This window comes from Trachemys scripta, chromosome 8, assembly GCF_013100865.1.
Source record: "Trachemys scripta elegans isolate TJP31775 chromosome 8, CAS_Tse_1.0, whole genome shotgun sequence".
NCBI lineage: Eukaryota > Metazoa > Chordata > Testudines > Emydidae > Trachemys > Trachemys scripta.
The window spans coordinates 87,322,045-87,339,865 of record NC_048305.1 but is presented as its reverse complement, the minus strand read 5'-3'; the positions used below and the strand labels follow the sequence as shown (position 1 = coordinate 87,339,865).

Here is a 17,821-nt window from a genome sequence, read left to right as displayed (position 1 = left end):
AAAGTTAGATACAGTGGACAATTAACAAATATATTCACATAGAGCAAGGTCTTCTTTTACAAAGCCTTCACTATTACTTTCCTTAAAGCCAAAAGAAAAAGTCTCAATTTTAGATGATTGTCAAACAGCTCACCAATGCTGAATAAGAAAAGCAACACAAGCTCCCAACATTCAAAAAGAAATTGTGCTGGCCACAGATGCAAGCTACTGATAGTTGGATGAAGGCCAGAAAATATACTGGACAACTCTGAAATGGAAGAAGATAAAAATGAATATGGAAAGCTGACAATTGTGGAAACGAGATGGAAAAGCTACAGGTCTTTTCTCCTTCAAAATGACCATTTAGATGCTCTATAAGCCTTTTAATTAAAGAAATATATTTGAGACAGCAACTTTAAATCAGTGAGTAGCACATTCCTGGTAAGCGTGTTCTGTTCTTGTAAAAGTCAGTGCTATGAGAGTAAGGGCATAGTTTAGCAAGAACTATCTTTTCATAATAAACTCTCTTTAAAAATCAACTATGCATGTTTAATAGATTTACAATAACATACACATAGTTTACTCTAATAAAATTATGTTGATTATTTGAATAGGCCTTTTATTTTTTTAAGCAATTAATTCATTATTAAAGCCATCCTTTGTGCACTATTCCATTGTTCACTGTGATTTCTAGATGTACAAGCAGAGTTCTCTGAATTTCCACTGGTCCTATGGACGTTCATAACAGTGGGGGAAATAAGAAGGAAATGGCCCCTTCAGGACGCCCATGAATAAGTAGATCACTACTCGTTTGGCATTTGCCTTCTGCCACACAAGTTGACGTTTGAGGAAAAAGCAGGATTGGGAAGCTGCAGGCCAATATGGTCTAATGTGGTCTTGCCACAGTCAAGCCATCAAATAAATGGAGAGTGAGAGTTGAAAAAAAAAGTCCTGTGGCTGACAAACATCCCTCAAGATAATCCCTTGTGGAATAGCATCACCCTGCAGGCACATTGCACTCTACTCCCTGTTTGACTTCTGTAGGAAGTCACTCCCAGGCCAGAATATTTTAAACTGAGATTCCCCCTGTGTGGGGTTTCATTTATTAAATCTCTTACAGCGTATCAATTAGTCAGGTCCAACCCTTGTTCCCTCCTTAAGCCAGGAGTTCCACTGTCCTTCTAGGGTCTCCGTTGATAACTCAGGCCAGTTATAGACCTCAATCAGGTTCTCTGAACTGGCCTCTATTAATTCTGTCCTTTCCATGTAGACAGACTTCTTTCAAGCTATCCACTCACTATCCCCTCTTTTGGCTCACTAGAGACTTCTCTTTTATCACTAGGCTAGAGACTGATTTAGCCACTTGACCTACCTGTCATGTGGCTGTGATAAAAGATGGTTACTTATCTATATTGTAACTGTTGCTCTTCGAGATGTGGGTGCAGATCTGTAATCCACTCAGACGTGCACATGCCCAGCACACCAAATCCGGAGAATTTTGCTTAGCAATATCTGTAGAAGCAGCGGTATTGTTGCTGCTGACCCCCAAAATGACTCCTCTTTGTGGCTGAGGTATTGTGATACAGAGGCCCACTGAGGGTTCATTACTCTGTGTCTACAATTCTTGTCAGGCCTGATATACTCACTATACCTAATACATGGTTGTCATGATATATACCCCAAAAGTGGAATGTAATATATCATTGGAGAACTAATGACTCACTGATCATTAATATTCTTGAGTTATGTATGTATGGGGTGTGTACAAAGAGATATGGATATGTGCTAGAATTGTTGTCTTAAAATGTGTCTGGTAAGCAATGCATAAGCCCAGTCAACACTAGACAAAGGAATGTGTATTTGTTTGTCTGACCAGCACAGTTTCAGGCCAATGGGAGTTGTAGAACCAGAGCTCGGGGCGGGATGGGAGCAGCGCGCAGAGCTGCCTGCTGCGTCTCTGCCTAGGAGCAGCCAGTACGGAAGCTTTTGGAGAGCCACCCGAGGTGAGCACCTCTGGATACATCACCCTGAGCCCCCGCCTGCAGCCCAACCCCCTGCCCCGAGCCCCCTCCTGCATCCAAACTCCCTCCCTCTTAGTTAACTGGGATTTTTCACTTACCGGCACTCTCCATTCCCCCAACATGCTGGATAAAACAGCTTTTACTATATATTTACATATAAGCGAAACACTCTACTTCCTTTGTCCTCATGCTTGCTGGACTTCAGTACTAGGGTTTCCCTCTCCTAGATGCTGAGTCTTATGAAGGCAACTTGTGGTGTTCCTTCTCTGGTATTTGGGAAGAAGACTGCTGCCAGGATTCAGCCAACATAGCAGGAGTGCACCTAAACAAAGCAGCTGTTCTGAGTGGGAAGCTCCAAGTGTGAACACAGAGCTGCCTCCATCAGTAGAAATGTAAATCTGGCAACCCTGAAGTGCAGGTTACTGCCATTGGCTTTTTGCAGGAATGACGGGGGGTAAAGCCCAGTGACTGAGGCATGGTCTGGCCCCAGTACCAGAACCCAACAAAAGGAACTGGAACGTGTAACACCACTCTAGAAGGAAACAATATTAAAAACTACCTAACACCAAAACTATGGCTAAATAAGTAATCAACTATGTACAAAATAGACACATGTGAAAAACATGTGATGGCAAGACTAGACAACATGACAGCTGTCACAGGTGGTAAGAAGGAACTGAAGGAGGTCGGGGAGGCTCTGCCCTGTATGCCATCGCGCAGCAGCATGAGGCTGCAGAGCGAGCACGTGCTGAGGAGAAAACCTCCAACAACTGTGCACTTGGCGTACAGACACGTGGAGTGGAATGGATATGTGCAAGAAGAAAAACTGATGCTTTTGGCTGAAGAGATACTTTGTCCTCTACTTTATTTCAATGTAGAAGCTAACCCACTAGTTACCATTACTAATCCAATTGTATGCAAACAATATGGCATGGTTCCCAGTATATAAAACCCATAGAAGTTTTAGTTGAACTCAGATGACTGCAGTTATAGGAGTATTTTCATTACAACTGCATACAACAAATATTATAAAAAAAACACTATCTTAGCTATCAATTCAGAGGATTCAACGGTTTTTGTCCCTACTAATAAAATATGGTTCTTTATGTAATAAATGCATTTGGTTCTTTCAAAGCTACAGCATGACATTGTTAGGTTCAAAGATGCACTGGTTAAAAGTAATTAGCGTGACAAAGATTTCATATACTATATTTGTAAAGGATTTGAGTATGCTATCTGGAGTATTAAAGATTGCCATTTTAAATTCTGTTTTATATTAGTGGCTTTATTGCTCATTAAAAATTCAACTGAAAATGTTAATGATGATTACACCAAACACTAATAAATTGAAGCCTTAGGTTACACTTTGCATTTTTGAAGATATAAATGCCATTGCTTAATAATTAGGCATATTTTTCACTATTGATTCATTATTTCTGATCGTTAGCTTAATTAATTTAAAGCTTTCATTTATATGTTTTATATGCAATTAGTTTTCAACTTTGTTTTTCAGTTCCTTGTTTGAGGGCATTAACTATTATAAAAATAATCAAAGCAGGGGATTCCTTACTTTGGAACAGTACAATACATATTACCTCTTGTAGCGGGGTTAGCACCCTGCTCCGGAGAGAAAGGAGTTAAAACCAGCTCTGGGAAAGGGCTGCCCTGAGGAGCCAATCAGGGGAAGGCAGGTAGCAGCCAATCCGGGACTGTTAGGGCTGGTATAAAGAGGGCTGTGAGCTAGGAGGCAGGCAGTCTCACTCCAGCCTTGGGGAGGGAATATCTGGCTGCCTTGGAGCACAGGGTACCTTCAACAGAGCAGTGCTGGGGAAAGACAGGCTAATCTGGGGAGCTCAGGCCTGGCAACCTCCCAGGCTGAGGCCTGACAGGAAGGCCTAAGGAGGTACTGGGGCTGCAGGGAAAGGCAGCAGGTCCAACTCCCTAGCCAATGATGAGTGGCCATTCCAGACTGCAGTTTGCCATTGCAAAGGGGTTAGATAAAGACTGGCAGTGGGTCATTGAGGCGAGGTGGGCTCAGGGGAGTAGGGTTCCCTGGGTGAGGGACAGCACTCCAAGATAAGGGGCATCGTGGTCCGGGAGGGATGTGGGGCCTACACATTTGGAGATAAAGGGACTGCAGAGGGGCAGGTAACAGAGGGCAAGACACCGGCCTATAGAGGGCACTCCAGGGCTGAGAGAGCTAATTCCCAGGATGGCCAGCAGGAGGTGCCACAGTGGTGAGTCAGTGCTCTGCTACACCTCTACAGACTCACACCCTAGTCCTGCAGTGGTGTGGTGATACAGGAAAAGCCTCCAATTGCAGGATTAGGCCAGGACTCTTAGCTATTATTTTCTGTGAGAATGCAGGTTAAAGAAAACAGCGTTGATTGTTATGTTATTAAAAAAAAAAAAGCCTTGGTTTTTGCCTTCACTGTTGGAGTGTCCTTTCAACAATGGTTCATTTCTATATTTGACAAATGTTTCTTTCAGTCTAGTTTAGTTACTTTAAGCTGGTCACTTAATTCTTGTTTGCATGGCTTTGCATTATAATGGCATACACCACAATTGAGGTGCTGTAATGAAATACTCGAATTCTTTTAAATTTTGTTGGACATCCACTGAGAGCATCATGGAGCCAGGTCACATATACACTTGTAGTTTGGCTGAATGATGAGAGAACAATAGAGGAAAGCTAGGGTTTGCTGTCTAGGCACGTAACAACATCGGTAATTACTTCCTGTTCTCAGTCTCATTAGGGGCTTCGGTGGTAGCAGAGATGGAAGGCAAATGAATTTCAATGAGCTGCTTGCTGTTTCACCCACCATCTCAGAAGCACTGGGGAGGGGTGTTATCTAGGGCCTTTGTTATTGTCCTCTGCCTCCTTTCCCCAGGGAGGCTCATTGGGAAATATTGCCACAGAGGTTGAAGTAAGTCCAATCATTTCCATAATAAAGTTAAAACAAAAAAATAAACAAACAAACAAAAAAAACAGCCAACCAAGAGTCTTGATTTTGTACCATAGAATTTTTAAATAAAAATCTTTTTACCCATGAATTTCAAGAGCAGTATTCATTTTCATACACAGTTTGTAATAAAGACTATATGGCTTCTTCTTATTCCCGTACCATTTGAAGAGATTGCATATAACACTTGTGCCTTCTTGTATTGCGGAATGTGCCTTGCTAGCATAAGGAAATGAGAATATTTCCCTCCAACTATATTTGGCATCAGTGTTAAAATGCAAAGGCAATAAACCCTCCCTGAACTTAGCACATGATTATGTATTTTAAAATGATGACAAGGCAGAATACTAGGAGCCACATAGAAGACCTACAGCAAATTGACAGATATACACATATTACCTCTGCTGGAGACAATAGACACGGTCACTTCAAAGATACAAAGTTTTTAGTATTTCTGTGTGTGTATACACACACACACTGTTTCACTGATGTTTTTATTTGTTCTATTTTCAACTGTCAACAGAGTAAAGAAATTTGTCAAGTTTTTTTAAATATTGTACTAACATTGTCTGAAATTTTACCGGATACATGTCATATGAGATGCATACTTTCTTCCCTTGCTTTTGCATCCTCAGAGAGAACAATACATAGAGGTTAGAAATAATTTTCACTCAGGTTTATTTCTTTTAATCATACATAATTCCTGTGCTCTCAAACATTTGGGGCTACATTCTATGCTGCGGCAGATGGGGTAGTATATCATAGAGCTGATTAGAGTTAGGATTCTCTGCCTCATTCCACCTCAGCATAGGTTAATACAGCCTGGGAGTTCCTCTAGCCTATGCCAGCTGGCAGTAGTCTCCAAGAGACTGTCAAGCTTGAGATGGCTGAAGTGATCTCCTGCCATGCACCCTCTCTGCTTTAACATACCCCTACACTGGAGATGGAGGCAAGGTGACACAGGAGGCTGGTATGCCAATTCTACACTTACTGGGGAGTTGGGACTTGATCCCTCGAAGGGGATAACAAGCATAATAGATTCTTCTCTCTGTGCTGCCTGGGTGGTGCAATGGGTGCAGAGGAGGGCTGGGAATCTATGTACAGGTTTCTTAAAGAAGCAGAAAACCAAACTAGTGACACACATGAGGTTAAATGATTGTGTAGCTAAAGCTGACTGTTAAGTTTCTTATTGTCAGAAATAACGGTTTAATTAAATCTGAAAAGGAATAATACTGGGCCAAATTCTGTTCTCATTTGATATTCCCCTTTCAAGTCAATGGGTACTGCACTAATGCAACAAAGCAGCATTTGACTTGTGGTATACAATTTCTTTCTTCTTCTTCCCCTACTCCCTCAACTACCACCCTCTACTCCTATTGTTGTTTCTAACTCCAGAACAGAAGCAAACTCTGGATACGTAGCTTTCTAGCACAGAGGTAACCTTTTTCCTTATTAAAGGCTTTTAACTGTTATGGAATTTGTGAAATGAACTGAGTTGACATTCCTGGAGACTGAGGTTCTCTATCCATAGAACCAGTACACCACAGATAATGGCATTGCAGATTTATCCCATGTGCTAATAAGTGAAGAGGCCACCTCTATGGACATTTAATCCTTAGCCTTTCTTGTAAGACTCCCATCAAAACTGCCAATGTTATGGTTGGGTTTTGTTTGTGTAGTGGGGAGCTAGTCGCAAAGCACTGTACTGACATCACTAAAGGTATAACAGCTGTCTCCACATTCCACCTGAGCAACCAAAATGCAAAGCAGCACCTGAAAGCCATCTTCTGCACCATTAAAGTCAGGCACAAGGATTTCCTGAAATATCTTGGAATGGTTCTGCATTGCAACATCCCATACAGCCAATATCTGATGAAGACCACTGCCATGATAAAGACTAGGAACAATATAATCCACAAATGAGCTGTGACCAGTTGAGAAGCAGACATTCTCATCTTATGGATAGCTTCATTGGTTCTCATTTTCTCAGCAGCTGAATATTGCTCATCAATATCGGCAGGTAACACATCAACAAAACTTGTCGGTGTGCAATTGAACACTGTTAATCAAATGGTTTCAGGAGTGCTGAAGTCAACACCAACTGTCTAGTTTCCTCCCTTATTCACGCAAATCTTATCACCATCACTCTGAAGAGAAGCAGCAGGAATACAAACATAGATTTGCCCATCTATGAAGATCTCCACACTCCCCTCCAACCCAACATGGTGCCTTAAGTCCAGGAGCCCTTTCTAGTTAGTGGCCAAAGCTCTTAAAACCTTGGGATTCTCACCAAAAAACAAGTGGTGGAGGTTGTGCAAAAATAACAGGATCAAGAATCAAGATCTGATTATGGATCCTACAGACCAACCACCTGGCTTCACCATGCCATGTAAGATATGGATCACAGTGAACCGTATCAGAACCTCATATGGGCGTTGCAATTATCTACTACAAAAATGGAAAATGAAGGATAGCCTGGGATGCGAATGTGGAGAAGACATTCAAACCATAGACCATCTAGTGAACTGCAGCCTTCTAAGATCCTTCTGTGGGAGAGACAGTCTTGATTCATTCCACCGCAGGCCATAGAGTGAATGACAAATTTGGACATTGACCTTTAAGGTTGCTTTTACAGTTGCCATATGAAAGAAAGCTAGAGTTATTTCATGCTGGCCACTGGACGACAATCAAATAGTAAAAACTTTTGATCTTTGCCAATCCAAGGTGGGATTTGAACAGTTGATCAACAGATGAAAGGCTCTACATCTCATTGCTAATTTCTAAACCACCTGTCTCCTCGAACTTTTTAATCAGGCTATAGGAGTGTTTAAAAATAGATGATTACTGGGCTGCTTATTCAAAGAAAGCCAAATCCTTAAAAAAAGCCCTCAATCCTTAATCTGGATAACTGTGTACTCTTTCAATAATTTACTTTATCTTGGCTTGAAAATTTATCATGCAAACAATATTTTTAAAATATGTATCTAAGCATGCATTGACAGGAACTACTAAAATCTGAAGAATAAAAATGTGTGAGACAGCTTGTTTTAGCATACAGATAATCATCTCTACTTAAGGACAATTGTTTCTCTGACATTTACTTACTGCTTGAATTGACCCAGTTTGACTTACTGATGTTTGTCCCTCTTCAACTTATATTAATACACCTGAAAAACTGCTTAAATGCCAATCAATTTCAAATGAATAATTACATTTATAAACAGCATCATATGATTAAGGTTTTCCCCTTACCTACTATATGCATTTCTGAGCTCTGGAAAACAAAGTAACTCTGCAAAACTACAGTAATCCCACATCAATTACTGGAGTACAAACTTTCTGTGTCTGAGCATTACCTGTTTGGCTTGTTGATGAGGCAATTATTAATTTAAAAATATAATATAAAGATGTTTATCATATTTTTAAAAATGAACTACTTGACACTGCAAATACTGCAGACATATCCTCTCTAATAACGGAAAAGATCAAATAGTATCTGAAAATAAATGAATGCCTGCAAGTAATCAAGAGTAACCACATTTTGAGGAAATTAATACCTCATTTAAAGGCCACAAAAGAATAACTAGAGCTCACTTTTGCAGGACAATGGCTTGACATAAGTACCACTTATGCAGGAATGAAATCCAGCTAATTTTGGCATCAATATGGTGATAATATGTCCATAAGAATGAGTTGTGTTTGAACAACTCCAGCCTATACTGCATAAGTCTCTATCTAACACAATAGCTTCCTGATCCACCTTACTTTCTAAATGCACAGGTACTGAGAGAAAAGCAGGATTGTTCAGTTAGCATTAAAACTAGTACATCTTGTACAAAAGGTTGTGCACAATAATTAAGGAATGTAACATTAAAAAAAGCAAAAAACAAAAAAACTTATCACAATACTTTTACATGGTTGAAAAGGTCACAGAATCCCCCCGCAATATATGAGGTCCATGCAATATGTCATGAGGTCATGAGGCAATATGAGTGGCTGGCTAAAACATGCTCTGATGCCCATCATCTTGGTCACACACATTTTCGTGATCATGGCTTGAATTTAAAAGGGGAACTGAATAGAAGTAGGTAGTTCACTATCTACCTATACAAGGCAATAGAGCTGAGGATTTTGCCTGAGCTGTGCTGAAAAATTCATAGATTATAAAGCCAGAAGGGACCACTGTGATCATCCAGTCTGATCGCCTGTATAATACAGGCGATCAGACTTCCCTAAATTAACTCCTGTTATAACTAGAGCATATATCTTATAGAAAAAAATCCAATCTTGATTTTATAAGTTAGTGTAATCATTATGGTGTCCAAAATCCATGGGAGAGGTGATGGAACATAAATATAATAAAATTAGACCCGACATTCTAAAGGATGCATTCTGATCACAGGGTTACTGTACATTAAGCAGAGAACATTTTTTTTTTAATTAATAAAGGACTATTTTACTTTAAATGCAGATTTTTTCAATACATTCCTAATAATGCTGTGCAATTGGTTAAAACACGTACCTTGTACAGTTAAGTGCACCTGCATTGTTCTCGGAGTGTGTTGGGTCTGCACAGAACAAGTGTATGGACCGTCATCTGTCACATCTACATCCTGTATCTGTAGGCTGTATTCCCTTTTATTTGCTGTTGCAATTGAAACTCGAGGATCTACTGACCATTTATCACCTCCTGCAAAAATAATACTTGACCGGTTCAGCCAGGCACCTTTTGAAGCTCCATCTTCCAAATAACACCTGTGAATGACCAAAAGGGATAAAAAGATTAATAATCAGAATAAAAATATTAAAAGCTTTGTACGTTTGTTAGTTATTTGTTTTCACACTAAGATTCAATATTTCATACAACTACAACTTATTAGACATGGGCCTAAAAAGTTGCAAGTCATTTAGAAATTCAGAAATCAAGTTTACTTTGGCTCCAAATACAGGGGAATCTTCCTTATAGCTTGCAATGAAAAGGTTTACACATAGAGAACTTCATTATCATCTCCTCCCTCTCTAAGTCTGTGTTTTCGAATTGTAGCTGATCTGTGGCTACTGAGGACTTGAATAATCTCTGAATTAAACCCCATGACCACTTCTGTTGACAACAGGCCTAGAACTCAGTTCCTTCTGCTCCAAAAATCACAGTCCCTGATCACTTGGCTCAAGGGGAATCTCCCTTAACCGTCAGATTATTAAGAAATTTTAGCAATTCAAATTCCATCCAGTAGTGATCGGGATAGAGGTACATGCTATCTAGTATGAAAATTACTCTTCTTTTTCTTCCAAAATGAGTTTCTCCTCATTTTGTAAAATATTTGTAAATTTCTTTTCCCTTATAAATAATAATATAATATATGGAGATATACCTATCACATAGAACTGGAAGGGACCCTGAAAGGTCATTGAGTTCAACTCCCTGCCTTCACTAGCAGGACCAAGTACTGATTTTTGCCCCAGATCCCTAAGTGGCCCTCTCAAGGATTGAGCTCATAACCCTGGGTTTAAGCAGACCAATGCTCAAACCACTGAGCTATACCTCTCCTCTTAATGATTTTTAGTGCCATTTCACAAGACTGAAAATTAAGTTAAATATATAACTACTATTTCTTTTTATGCTCACCTTATTTATCATTTCTAAGTTTTATGTTGTACAATATTCTCCATTTATGTTAGCATAGCTCCTATTAGATTGCCATGCCTAGACAACAAGCAAATATAAAGCATATTTCAACTACATCAAAATAAATGGAAGTGGATCAGCGGTATGTTAATGATTCAAACTAGTATAATAGGTTTATAGTTCACTACTGTAGTTTTGTACAATTATTGTGTATTAAAGAAGCAATTACAAAAAAAATAATGTGCAATAGGGTATACTAAGCGATTTAATTGGAGCTCTGCAAGTAACTCCCTGCACATTAAGACGTAGATATATCCCCAATGAATGTGACAAACTCCTGTCTTTCTAAACTTCATTTTGAAAATCTTCCGCTACAAATTAAAGATTAATTCTTTTAAATGAGTACAAAGCACAGCTACAGAATGAAAATATACATTGAAAGAGTTTGATAGCATCTTTACACATTACACTGGGATTTGAACACAGTACTTGAGATTGCTACAAAATTGCAAGCTGAATGCAAGGGGGTGGGTTACTGCTAACTGTATGAAACTAATCAGTTGAAAAATATTCTGAAGATATATTTCATAATCTAATTTGCAGTCAGTTTTACCATCTGCAGAATCAAAACTAGTAGAAGCCAAAATTCAGTGTTAACTGAAAGTCTTTTCTGTATCGATTCATAAAAATATATAGCCCTCTATGAAGATAACTAAGCCACTGCACTGAATTACTATTGTTAATATATGGCATTACGTATTAGAAAAACATTTGTGACTTTTCTCGAATATAGTTTTTCATCTAAAGTAAATTGCTCATTCTTGCACACTGAGCTAAGAGAAATGATTGCACCACACCTTGGGGGTACTTGACTGGCTGGCCAAATGAAGGAAACGGTGCTTTATGGCTGGGGCAGGAGGGGGGGGTGAAAACTGTTGAAAAAGGGTCAGTGTGGTCAGTGACTCATCCCCTGGGAATGCAGGGTTTAAAAGGGACAGCCCTGCACCTCAAGCCTCCCTTTTACATGGGGGGGGGAGCATGGTTGGGGACTCCTATGATTGGTATGGCAGGCAGCCAACCCCCCATTCTTATAGCCCACCTTACCCCTCCTATGGGGGGAGGGGAGGATGGTGGATGGTAAGATTAACTGTGAATTTCTCTGAGCCGTGTTGGGCTCTGTGTTGTGAATACCATTGCTAGAATTACTACCCAGAAAAGTAGTTCTGTGCTTAGGAAAAAAATCAGTCTACTGCTGTCTCATGATTCTTAGAAGTAATTTTCATCTGGAAATTGGCAGAGCCAGTCTTGAGGGGGATTCATGAAGCCCAAGGCCATGGCTTGCCTGCCACTGTCCCTGATAATGGGATGCAATGAGTGTAAAAGTTAATGCCAAATTTCATTTAAAAAAATAGCCCTTTTGTTGCTTAGAAAGCCTTAAAATGTAATTTGATAATTTATTACTATGATAATTCACATATTATCTACAGCCCCAAAGGCTGTTTGTGGCCTGAGAACCCGATTTTTGGACAGCCCAGTTTGCAGCTGAGGGGGAGTCAGGGCCTCCTGAGCTGCCACTGATTGTGTTATAGCTGACACAAGTCCCCTCTCATCTGCCAACCAGCTGAGAAACGAAGATAGCAACTGGTTGTCCTGGGGCGAGCAACTCAATAGTTCATTGTGCACCACGCCAAGCAGGAGTTTGGAAGCAAATTGCTCCTGTGTTCTAATCCTTCACATACAGACTCCTTCTGATGCCTAAGACTTTGTTGCCACCTGAAAATGAGGGAAACCGTTCTCTCTTACCCACCTCACACAGAGGCATTTTGACTGATCATTAACTGATGTTTGTACAATGCTATATAAGTTCTAAATATTAGACACTGATTGATAGGGAAGGGAATCTTGCTGAGACAATGGAACACAGACAGGAACAAGAGAGAGAAAAACCTTAATTTAGAAAAGGACTTAAGCACATGCTTAAGACCATCCATATTCAAGAGAAAACGTAAGTAGGTGTTTAATTGCAAATATGTGCTTAAATGTAATTGATTTTATGGGGGCTTAAAATGTGCTCTTAATTGCTACCTTAAATAGGAATGATCTCCTGAACTGTAATCAGAAAGGGGAGATCTGTCAGAAGCAAAGAGAGAAAATATAATCCAGGAGAGAGCAATGGGATGGATGTTGGATTGGGTGAGGATGAAAGAGAATATGAGTGACAAAGGAGATGCGGCTTGTCAAAGAAAGAAGAAGAGAAAATGAGATTAAAAAAATACACAGAACTAAGACAAAAGGAAGAAAATGTTAGGAAGATGGATAGAGAACACCAGAAGAGGAAGGAAGGAAAAGGGAATAAGGAAATTGGAGAAGGGAATAGGTAAGAAAAGGCACAACGTTTAGATTAGTGAATGTTACTTATTTATGCTCCTTTTATTTTATTGTACTCCCCTGAAGATGTCTGGTTCTATATGTTTGGGACACCAGGACAGAGATTGAAAGCTCGTCTATGGAGAGATGTTTCAGATTTTTCTTCCTTGTTCACACTAGTATGAGCTGACCTCAGTGGAAAGCTTTGGGCTCCTACAGGAAGAGTTTGGAGGTCTGGAAAGATTTGTAGGATATAAACAATCATCTTGAAGACCTTCCCTGAAATCCAAAAGATGATACTGTGTATAGTTGATTGGGGAGGGGCAAGGGCAAAAACCACACTTTGCAGGCACACTCCAAAATCCGTACACTGCTCTCTGGAAGTTGGAATTTTTTTCTCTAATACCACTCTACAGCAGTTTGATATGAGGTGTATATAAGTATTTATGAAGGTAGCTTTTGGGTCCAGGTGAATATTTAGATTTTTCTCTCTCTCTAATTCTGCCCAGATACATGCATATATATGTGTACACACATACACACACACACTAGCAAAACTGCTTCTCCCTCCCCACAAAATAAAGTGTTTAGATTGTAAGAAAATAATCCACTTTTGCTCAAAAAATGTTGAATAATGAAAGTAGCAATTTTAAGGGTACCAATTAAAGATAAAAGTGGAATTTTCCTCAGATTCAAAGTTAAATCACATGAAAACGATGTTCAAAAGGATAAGTTAGCCAGTTACTTTCACAGCTGTCTCAGCACCCTAACGGGCAGTTCTGAAGCTGTCAAAAGCCTGCAAAGAAGCCAGATGCTGTGACATGTGTTCTGAAAGTTGCAAAGTTTCCTCACTGCTCCTCACTTAAACATAGCTCTTTCAACATCAAGGCTTCCATGCTGAGAAAAGGTGAGATAAATCAGTTCTTAAAAGGGATATTATAAACATTAGATTGTGTCTAGCTGTTTTATTTGGTCTGGTGATAGTTTCTCACTCTTTTTGAACAATGTGCCAAAGACCAAGTTGTTCTTGCTTGGCCAGTTCCCTTTACCATCCAAAGTGAACATCACAAATAGATAGGAGGAATCTGCCAAAAAACAACTTTAAAGTTGATTAACGAAGAGAATATTGTACATTGACTATAATTTACTCACTACAACAAGGGAATCCATTTTCAAGGTTGAGCAAGCAAGATCTTAGACAGGTCTTTTCCTAATGTATAACCAAAAATCATACTTCCCCAGTTTAGGTTCAGTGACTCGCCTCGAAAAAGAACTTTTCTGGAACACAGAGACATGACTCAAAGAAAAATGACATTCCGGATCAGGTTCCTCTTCTGCGTGGACCTTTAGAAAGTGGACTTTTAGGAGTGATAAAATATGTGTAGAAAGAAAGATTATTTTGCCTGAAGCAATCTGCTCCAAAAAAGACAAAAAATAGTGCCATATTCTGTGTTGACACACAATCTGTGCAAATCCACTGAGGCAATAAGATTGAACTAAATGTAACCCAGGGCAGAATTTGGCCCAAAGATTTCATGTAGGATAGCCTTAAAATTAGTAAACACACTGCACTTTGCTGCATTTTCCCAATCCAGCAACAAAAAGGTGGCAAAAAAAGCAATGGAGAAAGTGCCTACAATATTTAGTGTGTACCCCTACAACCAGTCAAATTTATTTGCTGCAGATACATTGTCCTATGAATTCATATTTTTTCTGTTTATAAATTGCTCCTGATTTGTGAATTTATTAATTACTCGTATGTTTAAAAATACATTTTTTGCAGTAATGTGCTAATTCTTCTTCGCCATTTATCTCTTAAAACCACAATTGCTGCATACACTCATCTCTGTTCACTACCCCCCTTTTTCAGTGAGCAAAAATATTTTAACTTTTAATTTTTTAGGCATTTCACAGTGTGTGATAATTCTGTGCAAATGAAATCAACTACCAAAGATTGTAAAGGCTTTTCCCTTTTTCTTTTGGTTTAAAGCCCATTAACATTATTTAAATAGTGATGAGGGTCAGACAGACAGCTTAGCTTGTATCCCACCTACTGCCACACAAGAAACTTAAAATTAAATTTGGCCTTGAAACTCACTTCTTAGGTAGATAGGAACATCAGTGAACTGGTACCTTCAGTGCCTGTGGGAAGTCTACAGACTGCACAACTCTCACACCACTATTGCAACCTCAAAGAGGTAATTTGCCCTCAGCCATAAAGGTGAGTGAAATATTCTCTCAGAACATGTGCATCTTGATCTCTGAGGGGGCAGGAAAAGCTTAGATGAAAGGGGAAAGTATCCCAGAATGAAAGTGAATGAATGCCACATGATATCGCTCTGAATAGGACCAAGTTCCTTGATTTCCAGTCATGGTGATGAGAGCTCCCTTGGTACATGCCTTGTTTGAGGTCAGGTGGGATTATAGATCCCCTACACTGAAGTGCCTGAGGCTGTTCTACTGTCAAAATAAAAGGACAGACACTGATGAGAGAACACTACTAAAATGTCTCTTTCTTTATGAGACAGTAGCAAAGCAGCTATTCAATAATAGGATACAAACACCACAACAAAAAAATGGTCAGGTTTAGAATATTGTTACAAACTTGAAACTCGGCCCAAGAAGCTGATAGGTTCCCTAAGATTTGCAACCATTTCAGGCAAATTTGGGGACAGTTTTGTGTGAACCTGAGAATATATTCAAGGGATCCTGATCTGAGTTATTGTTTTCATGCGGAATAATCCACAGCTTTCCACTGAGCTTCATTTTTGGGTTAGCTTGATCCCCAAACTCCGAACCTGATTCCAATTTAATTTATACCAGTTTTACATAATGTGAATCTATTAGTTGAGTTACTCCTGATTGACTCCACTGGAAGTAAGATCAGGCGCAAAGCCCCAGATTAGTGCATAAAATCTTGTGACTTAAAACTACTGACTTTAATATGGGTCTTTGTCACAGGGTCTGATACTTGAATCACCTACAACAAGGTGCAGGGGTTATGCACTACTCGTGGTAGTAAGCACAGTCATAAGAGCATTTGCGGTTTAAGCCTGTAGCCCCCTACATTCAATTTATTTGAAGCATTTATTGATCATTTATGAATGATAAGACAAAAGCCAAAATTGAATTAGGCACCATAAACACCAATAACATAATTTGTCATATTAAAGGACAAATTATTTATTATAATTAATGGATACTGATTGATAATTAATGTATAATGGGCCCCATCTTTTTTTCTTCCTTAGCTTCTGCTTATCTTTAAACTTCATGCTAGTCACCATAGGATTTCACTTATGCAATTAATTTTAAAACAATCTCCAAGAAGCACCAATTATGTTTTATGAACAAAGAACAAACATATAGCAAAATTAATTGAACCAAGCATTACAATAATTAAATAAACGAGATATTAATCCTTATTTATCTTATGTCTCTTGAGAAAGTTTTGACTAAACCATAGTACAGTCAGGAGATTGTCTGTCTTAAAATGTGACTAGGAGAGTGCAATGGAAAAAGTAATTCCTTTTTTTTTTTTTGACTGAAGGCTGTAATCAAAACATTTTACACAACAAGATTTAAAACATCATTTCCAGTGTTAACTGACATAGCTGCACGGGGATATTTCAATATTTCTTCCAACAGTTATCAGAGAATGACTTGCTGCAATTTGCAAGTATTGGATATCATCCTGTCCAATTTCCTTAAAAATCTCTAACCACATCTTCCCTATTCCTCCCTCTTTCCTAGCCTTCTATGCTGTTCTTTCTCCAGGAATAAATCGAGGTGTTTCTTGAACTCATCTTTTTGCTACAGTCACCTTCCCCACAATTAAAACATATATTTATTACTAATTATACAAAATAGTTCTGCTTGAATTTCTTAATTGGGATTTTTTTTAAGTTATAGCCCTTAGTTCTGAATTTCCACATAATCAATCCAATTTTGGAACTTTTACCTCCCTTACTCTTGCATGACAATGCATCAGGATTCAGCTCAATGTTCTTTTTTTTCCCACGAAAATCACATGAAATATGCCCCACCCCATCTGACCTTAAAAACATTTTATAATTTATATTCAGAGAATACTTAGTCTCTTGTCCCCAAGCTTATACAGATAAAGCACAGCAAAAGGGCTCATTTACTTTTACATCCTGTGCAACCCATTGATTTGAACTGGGCTGCACAGACTACAAGAACAGATTTGCCCCAGAAACTTCCACATAATTAGTTAGCAGAGTAGACCCATCGAGCCTTTAAATGTATTAGAAACATATTTATCTGAAAAGATAGTAACCACATTTCTGTGAATTCCATCCAGCAACTATGTACCTGGATTTATCCTTCCATAGTATTGATTTCTACAAAACAGCCATTTTTTAGGTTATGGCTACACTTTGAGGTGGGTGTGATTCCCAGCAAAAGGGAGACATAGTCATGTTTGTTCTCATTCATAGATTCCAAGGCAAGAAGAGACCATAGTGATCATCTAGTCAGACCTCTGGTACAGCACAGGCCATAGAACTTCCAAAATAATTAGTAGAGCAAATCTTTTAGGAAAAAAAACATGCAATCTTTATGTAAAAAATGTCAGCAATGGAGACTCCACCATAACCCTTGGTAAATTGTTCCAGTGGCTAATATATGCATTGTTTCCAGTCTGAATTTGTCTAGCTTCAACGTCCAGCCATTGGATCATGTTATATCTGTGTCATTGCGCTAGCATGATAAAAATAGAATGTAGCTGCCTCAGCATAGTGATGGGAGAGGCTAGTGGCCCTGAGTACATATCTATCTAAGACCCCAGACACATACTCAGGGTGGCTTGTCCCTCTCACTGCTTGTGCTGCTGCATCTACCTT

General features: G+C 39.1%; 1 protein-coding gene across 2 annotated transcripts in view; it reads right to left on the bottom strand.

Annotated features, from left to right (window-relative positions):
• The window catches only part of NEGR1 (neuronal growth regulator 1), a 552,031-nt gene that overhangs the window by 335,281 nt on the left and 198,929 nt on the right, over positions 1–17,821 (bottom strand). For both annotated transcript variants that reach the window (XM_034780292.1, XM_034780293.1), the window contains exon 2: positions 9,486–9,718. In XM_034780292.1, coding sequence (XP_034636183.1) covers positions 9,486–9,718 — 233 coding nt within the window. The remainder of the gene's footprint in view (positions 1–9,485; positions 9,719–17,821) is intronic.